General features: G+C 44.5%; 2 protein-coding genes across 3 annotated transcripts in view; both read left to right on the forward strand.

Annotated features, from left to right (window-relative positions):
• nfs1 (NFS1 cysteine desulfurase) overlaps positions 1 to 160 on the forward strand; it is a 14,455-nt gene extending 14,295 nt beyond the window's left edge. For both annotated transcript variants that reach the window (XM_080727527.1, XM_080727526.1), the window contains exon 13: positions 1 to 160. This exon is cut by the window's left edge and continues 1,504 nt beyond it. The gene's annotated coding sequence lies outside the window, so the exon portion shown is untranslated.
• An 803-nt stretch (positions 161 to 963) lies between these two features.
• On the forward strand, positions 964 to 12,562 carry rbm12 (RNA binding motif protein 12). Its single transcript, XM_080728607.1, has 2 exons — positions 964 to 1,057; positions 8,412 to 12,562. Exon 2 carries the CDS (start codon positions 8,430 to 8,432, stop codon positions 11,235 to 11,237), a length of 2,808 nt encoding a protein of 935 aa, XP_080584733.1. The 5' UTR covers positions 964 to 1,057; positions 8,412 to 8,429; the 3' UTR covers positions 11,238 to 12,562.
• The last annotated feature ends 295 nt before the right edge of the window (positions 12,563 to 12,857 follow it).

Consider the following 12,857-nt stretch of genomic DNA (forward strand, 5'->3'; position numbering starts at 1 on the left):
CCACAGTTTAATATACACAGTGCTAGTACTGTAAGATACTAGTAGTGTAAGACATGCACAGTGCTTCAGCACTGAAACACAATTACTCTTCCATCCTGTTTGTATTCCAGTCTAATTGTAACTGGATCAGGACACAGCTTTAACATTAAATGCAACTCTATAACTGTCAATGTGTGTTGTTTCATTATTATAATATACAGTAGATATGCCTTTTAGACAGGACACTGCATAGCATATCAAGTCCAGGTGTGCCTTGGAATTCTGTGTCAAAAACACATTATTAGTGTTCTAACGTCTAACAATATAGGCCCCTATGCGTGTTATTATTTAGGTACTGAACATATTGGTACGTTTTGTACACTCATTTAATACAGAGGCAAATTCTATTGAAATTGTGATATCCACTTTCAACCCATGGTATTCCTATTTTGGGCATGCCATTATATCTGTAGGTGAACATTTTATTTATTTAAAAACATTTTCACACACAAAAAAAGTAGATGTACAAGGTCACCATACATCACTGGTGTATACCCTGAGGGTCGTCCTTGAGGGGGTTTGTAAATTTGTACATCCAAATACATACCATCAATATCACTTCAATCACTTTAAGCCTGCAGCGGCTAGTTTAACAACACAAAACTTATTTGGGAGTCCCTACAGTACTGGCACAAAATATTTTCAAAAGGGGTCTGTGAACAAATATCTATTAAGTTGGGATTCCTTGATATTAAAAAGTATGAGAACGACTGCAGTGTACTTTATTCTTCTTCTTATTATTATTATTAGTAGTAGTATTCAGTTACTCTGTTCATACTGGAAGTTTGTTGCATTGAATGAAGAAATGCGGTGCCTCTGCAGGCCAGTGGAGGTCGCTGCAGCCTCACGAGAACAAGCAAGAAACGCTACGTGACGTCATGATCTCGCGTTTGGACTCTCGCGGGATTCGGTCCGACATTTGGCGACAGAGCGTGCAGACTGCAGAGGGAGAAGACGAGCAGAAGACGTTCAGTTTGAGAATATTAAAATCTGTCGAATAAACAGATTTATAAAATCGGTAAGAAACCATAAGCAACCGCAAAGAAAGCACAACCGCACGCGTGAAACTCAAGCGTGCGCAAGGGAACTATTTATTGGTCCTGATAGACGCCAGCCCAGCACACAACAATGGAGCTAACACGTTAGCACGCAGCTAGCTCGCTGGCTAACGTTAGCCTGTTGTTGTGCATTAATATTGTGTTTTGTTGTTGTTTATTGTCTCTGTGTTGGTGTGTAGCTGCAGACAGGTGACAGGTTGGATGTGTGGAGGCTTCCAGCATCAACATGGTGTCATGTTGCTGCATGTACACACTGCTAGCTAACACACACACACACACACACACACACACACACACACACACACACACACAGGCACGATTGCACGGACACACTGCTGTTGCCACAAATTGCAACTGTATTTTTAATGTGTTGAAACTAGAATACCGACCATGCATTCAAACGGTTTTTGTCTATTTGATTGTGTTAAACCAGTGGTTCTCAACCTGTGGGTCAGAACCCTCAGGGTGGTCCCCAAATTATTTTGGGGGGTCCCCAGATGATTAACGTAATCAATGTGCAACATTGTTTTCTCACTCAGCAGTAAACAAACCAACATAACGTTTGAGCGTATAGTGTGTATATAAGCCTACACATTTCTAAAGTGACAATTTAAGGACTTTTTAATAACTCTAAAAAGACAAATTAAAAATTGACCAAATTGTCAAATATTGGAGGCAGAAATTGTGAAAATAGACGATCTACATGCTCACAACTAACATTGTGGCTGAAAGATTGAATTATCAAGATCTAACTGCAAAGACAGTGTTTGTTTGATTAAAAAAAAAATCCATAGTAGACATGTCATGTTATGAGCTACTTTCTGTCAAGAAATTCTGTGCAGGTGAGTATTTTTCTAAGTTGGAGTTTGGAAGCGCTCGTGGGAAATCACTCAACAGTCCTGTGTACAACCTGGTTATACATTTCACATAATGCAGGAGGCAGCAGGACGTTGCGTTATTGAAGACGAGTGCTTCCAAACTTCAACACTTAAAGAAAAATTATCACCTGCATTGAATTTCTTGACAAAGTCGCTCATAACATATTTATGGTGTATTTATTTATCAAGCAAACACTTTGCAGATAGAGAGAGGGTAATTCAAGCTTTTCATACAGCCACAATGTTTAACGTTGTTTAATCTCTCGAGACAGCCTCAGATTCGCTACGCTTATGATAGTTGGGGGATATCTTAAAAAGTCCTGGAATAAATTCCTTACCAAAACATTTCTTCACCAATGTGTTTGTAAAGGTGTCTAGTAACACATCTCACAAAGACTAAAATTCAGTTTCCCTAGGAAAATCTTTGACAGCTAGGGTAATTCTGGGTCTCATTCACTCACTATACACTATACTATAGGGGAAAAAAATCACTCCCAAAAATATGCTTTAAGTGGGATGTGAGGGGTCTAACTAGGTGCTTTTAATTATTCTGAATCCATTGCAAGCATTTGTTTTGCACAAAAAAACATTCATTGGGCTAAAAACAGCCCATAAAATGATGGTTTAGTGATGAGTCATCACTTTTCACAGTGGTATGGGGGTCCATTTCTAGCCCAAGGAATGTTTTTGGTGCAAAACAAATGCTTACAATGGATTCAGAATAATTAAAAACACCTAGTTAGACCCCTCACATCCCACTTAAAGCATATTTTTTGGGAGTGACTTTTTCCCCCTATAGTATAGTGTATAGTGAGTGAATGAGACCCAGAATTACCCTAGCTGTCAATGATTTACCTAGGGAAACTGATTTTAGTCTTTGTGAGATGTGTTACTAGACACCTTTACAAACACATTGGTGAAGAATTTTTTTGGTAAGGAATTTATTCCAGGATTTGACACTATTTCTAAAGATATCCCCCGACTATGAGGAAGAAGCAACGTGTTCAAAGGAAGAGAGACAGACCGATAGGTGTCGCCCTTTCTTCTTTGACGATGGGTTCCCAGATTGAACGTTGTTTAATACAATCAGATAGCAAAACACTGTTTGGATGCATTGGCTGTCAATGGTTGGTATTGCAACTCTAGTTTAAACACGCGCACGCACACACACACACACACACACACACACACATATATATATAGAGTTGCAATTTGCAGCTAACACTGCTGTACTACACACACAGTGCTCATTTAAAAAAATGTATACAACCATTTCCCCCCTTTGCACAGGTCGGCAGGACAGTTGATATATTGAAATGTGATGTCATAGCCAAGCCTCTTGGGTATTGAAGAAATGTTCCTATTTCAAAATACCATTTACTCTTTTTTTCCCCCCCACAGTTAATATAATTGTATTACAAAAAATGGTAGTCTGTGATGTTTAGGTGGGCTTGTGTTTCAGTCTCTTAAAATAGTACCCTTTACGTGTCCTGTTATACTTGCACTAACCTAGAAGTATTGTTTATTTGTGTAACACATTTCTTAAGTGATTGTATGTGTTGGAATAGGTACATGTCTTTGACTCAGGGGGGCATGGCTTTGATATAGATTAGTATGTTTGTATTTATATAGATGGAGAACAGGCAACGCAAGAATCCAACGAGGACAGGACGTTGTATTTGGATGTACTATGATCCAGATTCCAGACAGTCTTCCCTAGTTCAGCTCGGTGTACATCAGGAAACATTTACAAGCATCTTCCTCAGTTCCCTCATGTGACTGTTGTGCGTATTATTGGCTAAGACAGTTATTCATAAATGAATACGGTATTGTGTATGCCTGACTGTATTCTCTGGGAGAGAGTCATACTTGGTGGTGGTTTTGTTGATGGACCCAGACTTGTTGTCCTGGTGGTTTTCTATGGTTATCTGCTTTCAGGCTGCAGTTATGATGAAGATCCCTGTTTCATTGTTTTGTACTGTCTGACAGGGTGCTTGGTGTCGCTGACAGGGTGGTGTAGGCTGGTTGCATTTGATGTGAGGTTAGATATAATGTATAATGTATTTGACAAGGGGGCAGGGGCTCTGACTGGGCGGTGTATATGACAGGTTGGGGTGCGTGTTATACAGGTGGATGTGGTGGTGTGTCCGTTGCTGTTCTCACCTGCTGAATGACATACCTTGTGCTGTAAATAATTGATGGGTTTAGATTTAGAATCTAGATGATGATTGATTTGAGCCTTTATGAAATGTGGTGTTTCTGTGTCGACTGGTTGATTGGCTTTGTTCAATCTTTAAGAGATGTCTCGTGGCTATTGGAACAAAAATCAATATTGTAGCTGCTTTGAAATGATTAAGTTATGGTTGATTGGCTCTTAATGCTTTAGTTGTCTCTTTTAAGGAGTTACTTGTTAATACAGATGACATCTATGATTGACTGCTGTGAAACATGTTGTACAGTAGGTGCGTCTATGCTGTGAGCTGCTATGTGGTTTATTTCCATGGTGTTTGTAACATTGCTGTGTTGATGTTTCTCTCCACTGCTGACCTCAGAGCTATTGGTTGGAAGTCAGATGCTGAACGTTCACTGTTGTTCTATTACACGCTGTGTGGTCTCTGGCTGCGGTGTGCTCTGCTCTCATTGGCTGCTTCTCTGGGTTTTGGTCTGCTTGGTGCATAATACTGTTGGCAGACATCGGTCTGACGTTGAGTATAGTAAGGGCCCTACCGTGCAAAATGATGCCCTAACGGTCATCTGCCGGTAAAATCACTGGTGGTCATCCAAATGATGGGGCTTGATTCCTGTTCAAAAACACAATCTCTGTGTTAAGAGTAAAAAAGGGAATGTTGTTTCAGTTGAACGGTTCTCAAAAGCTTTGTCTCTGGTACTGGAAAGACTATTCTGAGGTCTTAATATTGCTGCGAGTCAAGATAAATGTCTTAAAATGTGTACAGAAATCACACTGCACTGGTGAGCTGTCCCAAACCGTTGTTTATGCAGAAATAATGGTGGATTACAGTTGCCAGATTATGAATCAATGACTGTAAATCTGTTTCATGAAATCTATTGCTCTGAAAGCCTGCCTTGCTCCTATACGACTTTCCTGTGTAGGATTGTTAGTGTAAAGAAATGTTGAGAGTGGAAATGTTGGGGAATCCGTTCACTGTGCTCTCATCACACAGGTTGAGGTTGACACCAGGCAAAACCAGTTGATTGTCAGGATATGCTGTTATTCATTAACAGTATTTACCCTGAAGTGTAATATCATGCCATCCTAATTTATGACAGATGTTTCTCATCATAGGATTGGTTGTTTGGTGAAACACATTCTAAACAATGCACCATTGTTGTGAACTGACAAGGATTTGAAATATGTTTAGTGGTTGGAACTGATGTCAATTTGAGTTATGTTTTAGTGTTGTGAACTGAATGATTACTACTACTTAATATTATTCTATAGTCTAATTTTAACACAATTAGATAATATAATGTTTAAATAAAAGCCCAGGCTACTAATTGAAGTTTTACTGCAACAGAAATGTGATAAGGAGGATGACTCTTGAGGTCTTGATTGCAAATGTCTCTCTTCATCTTTGGCCAAGTCTGGTTGTGAACTGTGCCATTGTTACCACAATAACCACATGGATCTCCTGTTTCAATTTGACCTTCATTATCAAGTGACTTTGTGTGACTATGTTGTGTGCATGCAGAGCAGAGTTCTACCGAATCGAGGGGATTGCAGAACAATGATTTAAAACATGTTAAGTGTTGTGAATGTTTGAAACAGTCTTCCATTTAGAGGATGTTTATTTGAAAGATATTTTAGTACTGGTTGGAATATCACACACTGACCTCACTGTCCTGTCCTTGGTAATCTCTCGAGACAGCCTCAGGGTCGCTAGAGAGACAGGCCGAGTGGGCGTCGCCCCTTTCTTTGCGATGGCTCGCCAGATCGTGTCCTTGGTAACTTTATTCTAGGATCTAGTTGGTTTGGCTTTCAGAAAGTGAAGAAAACTCAGTTAAAGAAACACAGTATTCATGACAACACAATACACACAATTCATGTCCTATTTCAATGACAACATTGCTAAGCTGTGTGTGTTGTGCATGGACCCAAACACAGACCAGCCTCTTGTGTGAAAATGTAGTTATGTTATGTGAGCTTGTAGATCGCTTGGTGAGTCCTGTTATACACCAGCATAAATGAGAATTTATGTTCAGATCACTGCAGCTTAGAAAAGCTGCAGTAAAACCTTTTAAAGCTGCAACCCAGAACCTATTTGAATGATTAAAATGTAAATTAACCCATCTGAACTGTATTCATCCTTATCTGTGACCTCTCCCTTTGCTGTAAATCCAGCAGCCGGCACTCACATTCCACAACAGATTAATTGGGGGTTCCGGGCAAAACTGTGTTGTTTGACCTGTTTCCAAGGTAGACCAAAATTCCTACTGATGTCTGTTTAAAGACAGGTTGCTAAAATCATGTTGCTGCTAAATAACACTTTAAGTCAGGTCTTTTTTTGACAGCCTGTGCGTGTAATTTCTAATTTGCCTGGAGCTACAACAAAGGGGAGGTCAGGGATAGTGTGAATGGTAGCTTCCTCTTCCGGCTAGTTCCCAAAGGGGTCGCCACAGCAGACCATCTGTTTCCATCTGCTTTCTATTCTGTCTCTTCCTCGGTCACTACAGCCACTTGCATGTCCTCTCTCACTGTATTCATAGAGCTCCTCTTTGGCTTTCCTCTTCTGCTGCTCCATCTTCAGCGTCTTTCTCCCAATGTAGCCCTCATCCCTCCTCTGCACATCCAAAACCATCTCAACCTCACCTCTCTTACTTTATCCCCAAACCTTCTAACCTGGACTGATCCTCTAATAATCATGTCCGATCTTGTTCCTCTTTAAAGGAGTTGTTCACCCACAAAAAATAAATAAAAATCTATTGATTACACATGCCATGGAGTTGAGTTAATAATATTTTTAGTTTTTGTTTTTTGTCGCATTCCTAACTAAGACAATAATTATTTACCCCCTTTGATTCCGGATGTATTTGGGTCCCCATCCAGAATCGATGAGAGTAAATTTACTATAATTCAATATTTGTCTTAGGAATGTGACAAAAAATATATATTATTGAACTCAAGTCTCCATGGGGTGAGTAATCAATAGGAGACAAAAAATAGTTTGGGGGTGAACTACTCCTTTAAACCTCTAAACCAACTCTACTGCTGCTACATCCTCACCGTTTCACTCTCATTCACACACAGCAATATTGGTGCTGGCATTATAGGAATTAACCTCAAACAAATGGCAACATTGTTCGTTTCATAAGTCCTAAGAAATCCCAGTAGTGGACCTTATTGAAAAAAAATGAAAGTTTGGGTCCCATTAACTTTGCTATACAGGGGGGAAAAAAAATTGCTTTAAGTAGCATGTAAGGGGTAAAACAAAATATTTGGTTTGCACGAAAAACATTCCCTAGTTTTATGGGGCAGTTTTTAGACAAATGCCTGCAATGGATTCAGAATCATGAAAATCCCCTAGTTTGACCCTTCACATGCTACTTAAAGCAGATTTTTGTATTTTTCCCCCCCTGTGTAGTAAAGGTAATGAGACCCCAACATTTAGCAGTTTTTTCAATATGTTCCACCACTGGGATTTCTTATAGTAAGGGGATTTTATAAGATATTTATTTGACCAATCTGCGAAGTAAATTAACTATAATTATAACTTGTGGCCTCTCAAGCGGGAGACCCGGATTTGAATTCCTGGTAAGACATGAAGCTTCTGGATTGCAGCTTTAATTTCAATGTTTCACATGGTGGAGCTCTTGACATTTTGGAGTTGAATAAAGGTTGGGACTGTCGAGTTCTAATTCTTGCTTCTCCAACTTAGTGTTGTCTGAATTTATTGTACATTTATGTTCATTTAGTAAAGGCAAAAAAGAAAATAATCTTGCATAATTGAAATCAGTGTGTTTTGTGATTGACGTGTGTATGGTTGTGACCCTCTAGCATGGATAAGCTGCTGTCAAACTAATGGCTCAGTATATTTATATGGAGCCGTGATTATGCACTGCTATGAAAAATGACATTTCTTAAACAGCACTTAATGAATTGGATTTGTTTGAAAAGCTGCGGTTAAAGTTTTGCATCTGATTTTAAGTTTAATGTGTTTGTTAATGTGTGGAAGATCAGCGGCACAATACTTCAAGAAGCCTGTAGTTTTAATTGGCAGCGGTGAATGCTTGAATGCAACTGTTTGTTCTAAAACAGGTTAGGTTAACTTCAGAGAATGAAGGTAGGTCACACATGAAAGAACACAAGAACAAAGTCTGCACTTTTCTCTTAAACCTTCTCTTCATTCCTTTCTCCCCCCCTCTCCTTTCTCCTCTTTTTCTCCTCTTCTCTGACGGTACCTCCTGCTCTCTCCCCCAGGTGCTTTCTGGGTGTGTGATGGCGGTAGTGATTCGTCTTCAGGGCCTGCCCATGGTGGCAGGCACCATGGACATCAGACACTTCTTCTCAGGTCTGACCATCCCCGACGGGGGGGTCCACATCGTGGGCGGGGAGCAGGGTGAGGCCTTCATCGTGTTTGGTACTGATGAAGATGCACGGCTGGGGATGATGCGTACAGGCGGCGCCATCAAGAATTCCAAGGTGTCTCTGTTGCTAAGCAGCAAGACAGAGATGCAGAACATGATCGAACTCAGCCGCCGCAGGTTTGAGTCCGGGGCCACAGCTGCTGCGGCGGAGACGGCCGCCGCTGCCGCTCCTGCGATTGCCGCCGGCAATGGGAACCGCCAGGGAGGTCCCGCCCAGGTCCAGGTCCAGGGAGGGGGGAGTGGGGGGAGGGGTGGTAGCCATAGTAGCCATAGTCACCAGGGTTTCGGTAATGTCCAAGCATCGGTGAGCCAGGCAAACGTTGCTCATGAGCAGCAGGGAAGCAAACCGGCAGTCAGCATGGTCAATATGATGGCCAGCTTCACCAACACCCACTCCCACGCTCACGCTCACTCCCACTCCACCGGTCACCCCCCCCCAATCCCCCCGCTACCCAGCATTCCCACCATGCCACCCATCACCAGCCTTCCCTCCATGGCTGGACCCCCACCGGGCTCTGCCCTCCCGCCTGTTCCCACTGTCTCCCCCCTCTCACAGGGGCCTCCCCACGTCCAGCACATGTCCCACCTCCACCAACACATGTCCTCCCTGCCCCCCTTCAACCCCTCCCTGCCCCCGCCAGCAGGCCTAGGCTCCGGCCTCGGCTCCGGCCTCCCCCTGGGAACCCCCGGCCCCATGCTCTTCAACCCCCTCAACCATCTGAACCCACTGGCCTCCCTGGGCCTCCAGGCTCACATGAAGGCTGCCGCGGCCGCCTCCGCTGCGGCCGGTCAGGCCAATCACGACGAACAGGTGTTCGTTTTGCTGCAGAACCTGCCGTTCACCTGCTCCGAGGGTGACGTCAGGGACTTCTTTAGGGGGCTTGGGGTGGACGGGGTACGGCTGCTAAGAGATGGTCAGGGCCGGCCGAGTGGCAGGGCCATCGTGAAGTTCTACTCCCCTCAGGACTGTTTCGAGGCCGTCAAAAGGGGAGGGGCGATGATGGGGCAAAGATTCATTGAAATCACGCCGGCAACCGAGCGACAGTGGGCAAGCCTCAATGGCAATGCCATGACAACGGGCCCCGCCTCTCACAGCAACAGCATCAACCTAAAGCAGAACAACAACCAATCTCAGGATCAACATCGTCGCGGTAACGCCCCCAGCTCAGGAGTTGGAGGGGGAGGGGGAGGAGGCGGGCGGGAGCAGCGGGGCAGATCACGTTCTCCTCACCGCCAGGAGCTGTGCGTCTATCTGAAGGGACTTCCCTATGAGGTGCAGAAGAAGCAGATCCAGGAGTTCTTCAAGAACCTGAGTATCGTGGACGACAGCATCTACATCGCCTATGGTCCCCAGGGGCGTGCTACCGGGGAGGGCTTCCTGGAGTTCAGGCTGGAGCAGGACTACAAAACCGCACTCGGCTCACACATGCAGTACATGGGCAGCCGCTTCATCCAGGTCCACCCCATCAGCAAGAAGGCCATGCTGGAGAAGATCGACTCAATCCGCAAACGCTCCACGCCGGCAGACGGGAAGCAGCAGGACGGACCCAAACCCCCCAGAAACTGCGCTCACGTCACCAACATCCCCTACAACGTGTCCCGGAAAGATGCGCGCAGCTTCCTGGAGGGCGTGGGGCTGTATGAGGACAGCCTGAAGATCCTGACCGACAACCATGGCAACGGACTGGGCCAGGCGGTGTTCCAGCTGCGAACGGAGGAGGACGGCCGGAAGGCAGAGCGCCTTCACCGGCAGAAGCTGAACGGGCGAGATGCCTTCGTCCACCTGGTGACGTATGAACAGATGAAGGAGATTGAGAGGAACCCTCCCCCGCAGAGCAAACGAGGCCAGAGGAACAACCAGCCACAGAGTCCAGGAGGACAGAACCAGATCCAGAACCCAGCAGGACAGAACCAGAACCAGCTGGCCCCGCAGCCTCCCATCAACCCCTTTGCTGCCATGACGGGGGAGGAGTTCAACTTTCTGCGCAGCACCATGGGAAACCTCAGCAGCCCCGGCCCTTTCCTCTCTCCTTTCTCAGTGCCGGGCAGTGGGCTAGCGGGCCCACCCCCTATGCCTGCACTGGCCGCTGGCCTGGGAGGGGACATTAGCGTGCTGGGAATGCCCCCCTCTCTAGTGGCCGGTCTGCCCGGGGGTCCAATGTTGGAGCCTCCGGCCTTCAGACCAGGCTCCGCCCCCTTCGGCCAGGAGGGCCTGCGGGGCATCACGCCCTTTGACCCCACAAACAGAAAAGGAGGCGGAGGAGGAGGACAGAACCGAGCAGGCGGAGGAGGGGCTAATAACAACCAGGGTCGGCCAGTGGGCGGGGCAAACCAACAGCCAAGCAACCCTGGCAACCCCAGCAATCCCGGTAACCCTGGCAATCAGCGTGGCAACGGAACGGGCAACCTAGCAGGTGGCGGGCCGACCATCGTGAAGCTGCAGAACATGCCCTCCACCGTGACGGTGGACGAGATCCTGGACTTCTTCTACGGATACCAGGTCCTGCCTGGTTCTGTCTGCCTCCAGTTCAGCGACAAAGGAATTCCCACCGGAGAGGCCATGGTGGCTTTCCAGGCCCAACAGGAGGCTGCCGCAGCAGTCTTGGACCTGAACGATAGACCAATCGGACCACGCAAGGTCAAGATCAGTCTGGGTTAGACCACAGAACCGAACCCTACTAGACACAACATGGACCCACCCCAATGGGTCTGAGGCAGACTGGGCTTTTAGTTAGTACCCCAGTCCTACACAGACCCAAACCTGCTCATCAAGATCACCTCAACTTGTAAACTATTTAGATTAACTAAACCTATAGATCAAACTCAAAGCAACACAAGATGCACACCAGACTGGGATCAGGAACATAGCAGACATAACTACCCAATGGAACTTAAAACCAGCTACCAACTCCAACATGAAAACAAACCAAACTGAACGATGAGACTACTCCAACATGAAAACAAACCAAACTGACGAATGATACTGCCCCTCCCATCTGCGCTAAACGTTATTATATATTCTTTTTTCTGTTCCGGACCGTTAGTAATCATCAAATGCTTTTATCATGATGATGTATGGATACTGTGGCAGGAATGTTTGGGCTTTCCTATTGGTCTATGTCTAACTGTTTCTATAACAATGTTGCTTTTTTTATCCAATCATGTTCAGGAGCTGAAGATTGCTGAAAGTGTTGATTACCTTTTGCTATGGTAATGTGATGGTGATGATGATGGAGATCATGATGATGATAAGCATTGTTGCTGTGGTATATGATGAAACGCTCAGTTCCCATGCTGAAATGTGTTGCCCTGCTAACATCTCAACAGCTTATGAGAATTTGTTTGAAATGTTGTTGCTTTTGGTTTTGGTAAAACGGCTGACATTACGCTATGGTTAACACGTTGGCACAATGCTCTGTTGCCATGGTAATGCCTTTGACATGAACAGTTGCTTTTGGAAATCGTCCACATTTCTTTGTTGCTATGGTAAAACTGTTTCCATGAAGTTGTTGGACAATGCTCTGTTGAAATGGTCACACGTTGACGACAATGCTTTGTTGCTAAGGAAATCGACTTTTTGTTTTGTTTTTGTTGCTATGATAAATGTTGAAGCTATGTTGCTATGGCAAAATGTGGATTTAGTTGCTGTGTTGCCATAGTAACATGTTGTTGACATGTTGGTGTGTTTGTATGCTGTGGGGGCTGGACTGATGGAGTGAGTGTGCCAGGCATGTTTTAATGTTTTGTATCTCATTATTGTTGCTTTTCTACATGTCGGAACAAAACCTCACATGCTCAGTAGATATGTGGACTATCACAGCTGCCATTGGCCTGATGATTAATTGTTCTCTAATGCAAGTTTTCCTTTCAGCGCTATGAGCTGTTTTTTTTCTTCTGTTTTTATTAGCTAGATGTCTTTACGAGTTTGTGTTGAATATAGCTGTCTGTACATACACAGGCTCTGTCTGAGTCAATAAAATGTCATTCCTGATGGAAGTCCTCTTCGATCTGCTGTGCTATTGTCTCTATTGTTCTAGTATGGCTGTTTAACTGCATGTTACAGATTATTATTGTCTTATACACTGCTAGGCTCTGACCATAGCCTTTAGGGAGCTGTCATTTACACGTTTAGAATGCACATTGAACCTGTAATATAGCCTTTGCTACTGGTGTTGAGTGCAGATTCATTCGGAATGACTGGAGTCTGAGATGCTCAAGTTTTTGGTTACAACAAAAACAAACTACCTTTTGTTTTGACAGACCATGTGAACATTATTTC

The sequence above is a fragment of the Nannobrachium achirus genome, assembly GCF_963921795.1.
Source record: "Nannobrachium achirus genome assembly, chromosome: 6".
Lineage (NCBI taxonomy): Eukaryota > Metazoa > Chordata > Actinopteri > Myctophiformes > Myctophidae > Nannobrachium > Nannobrachium achirus.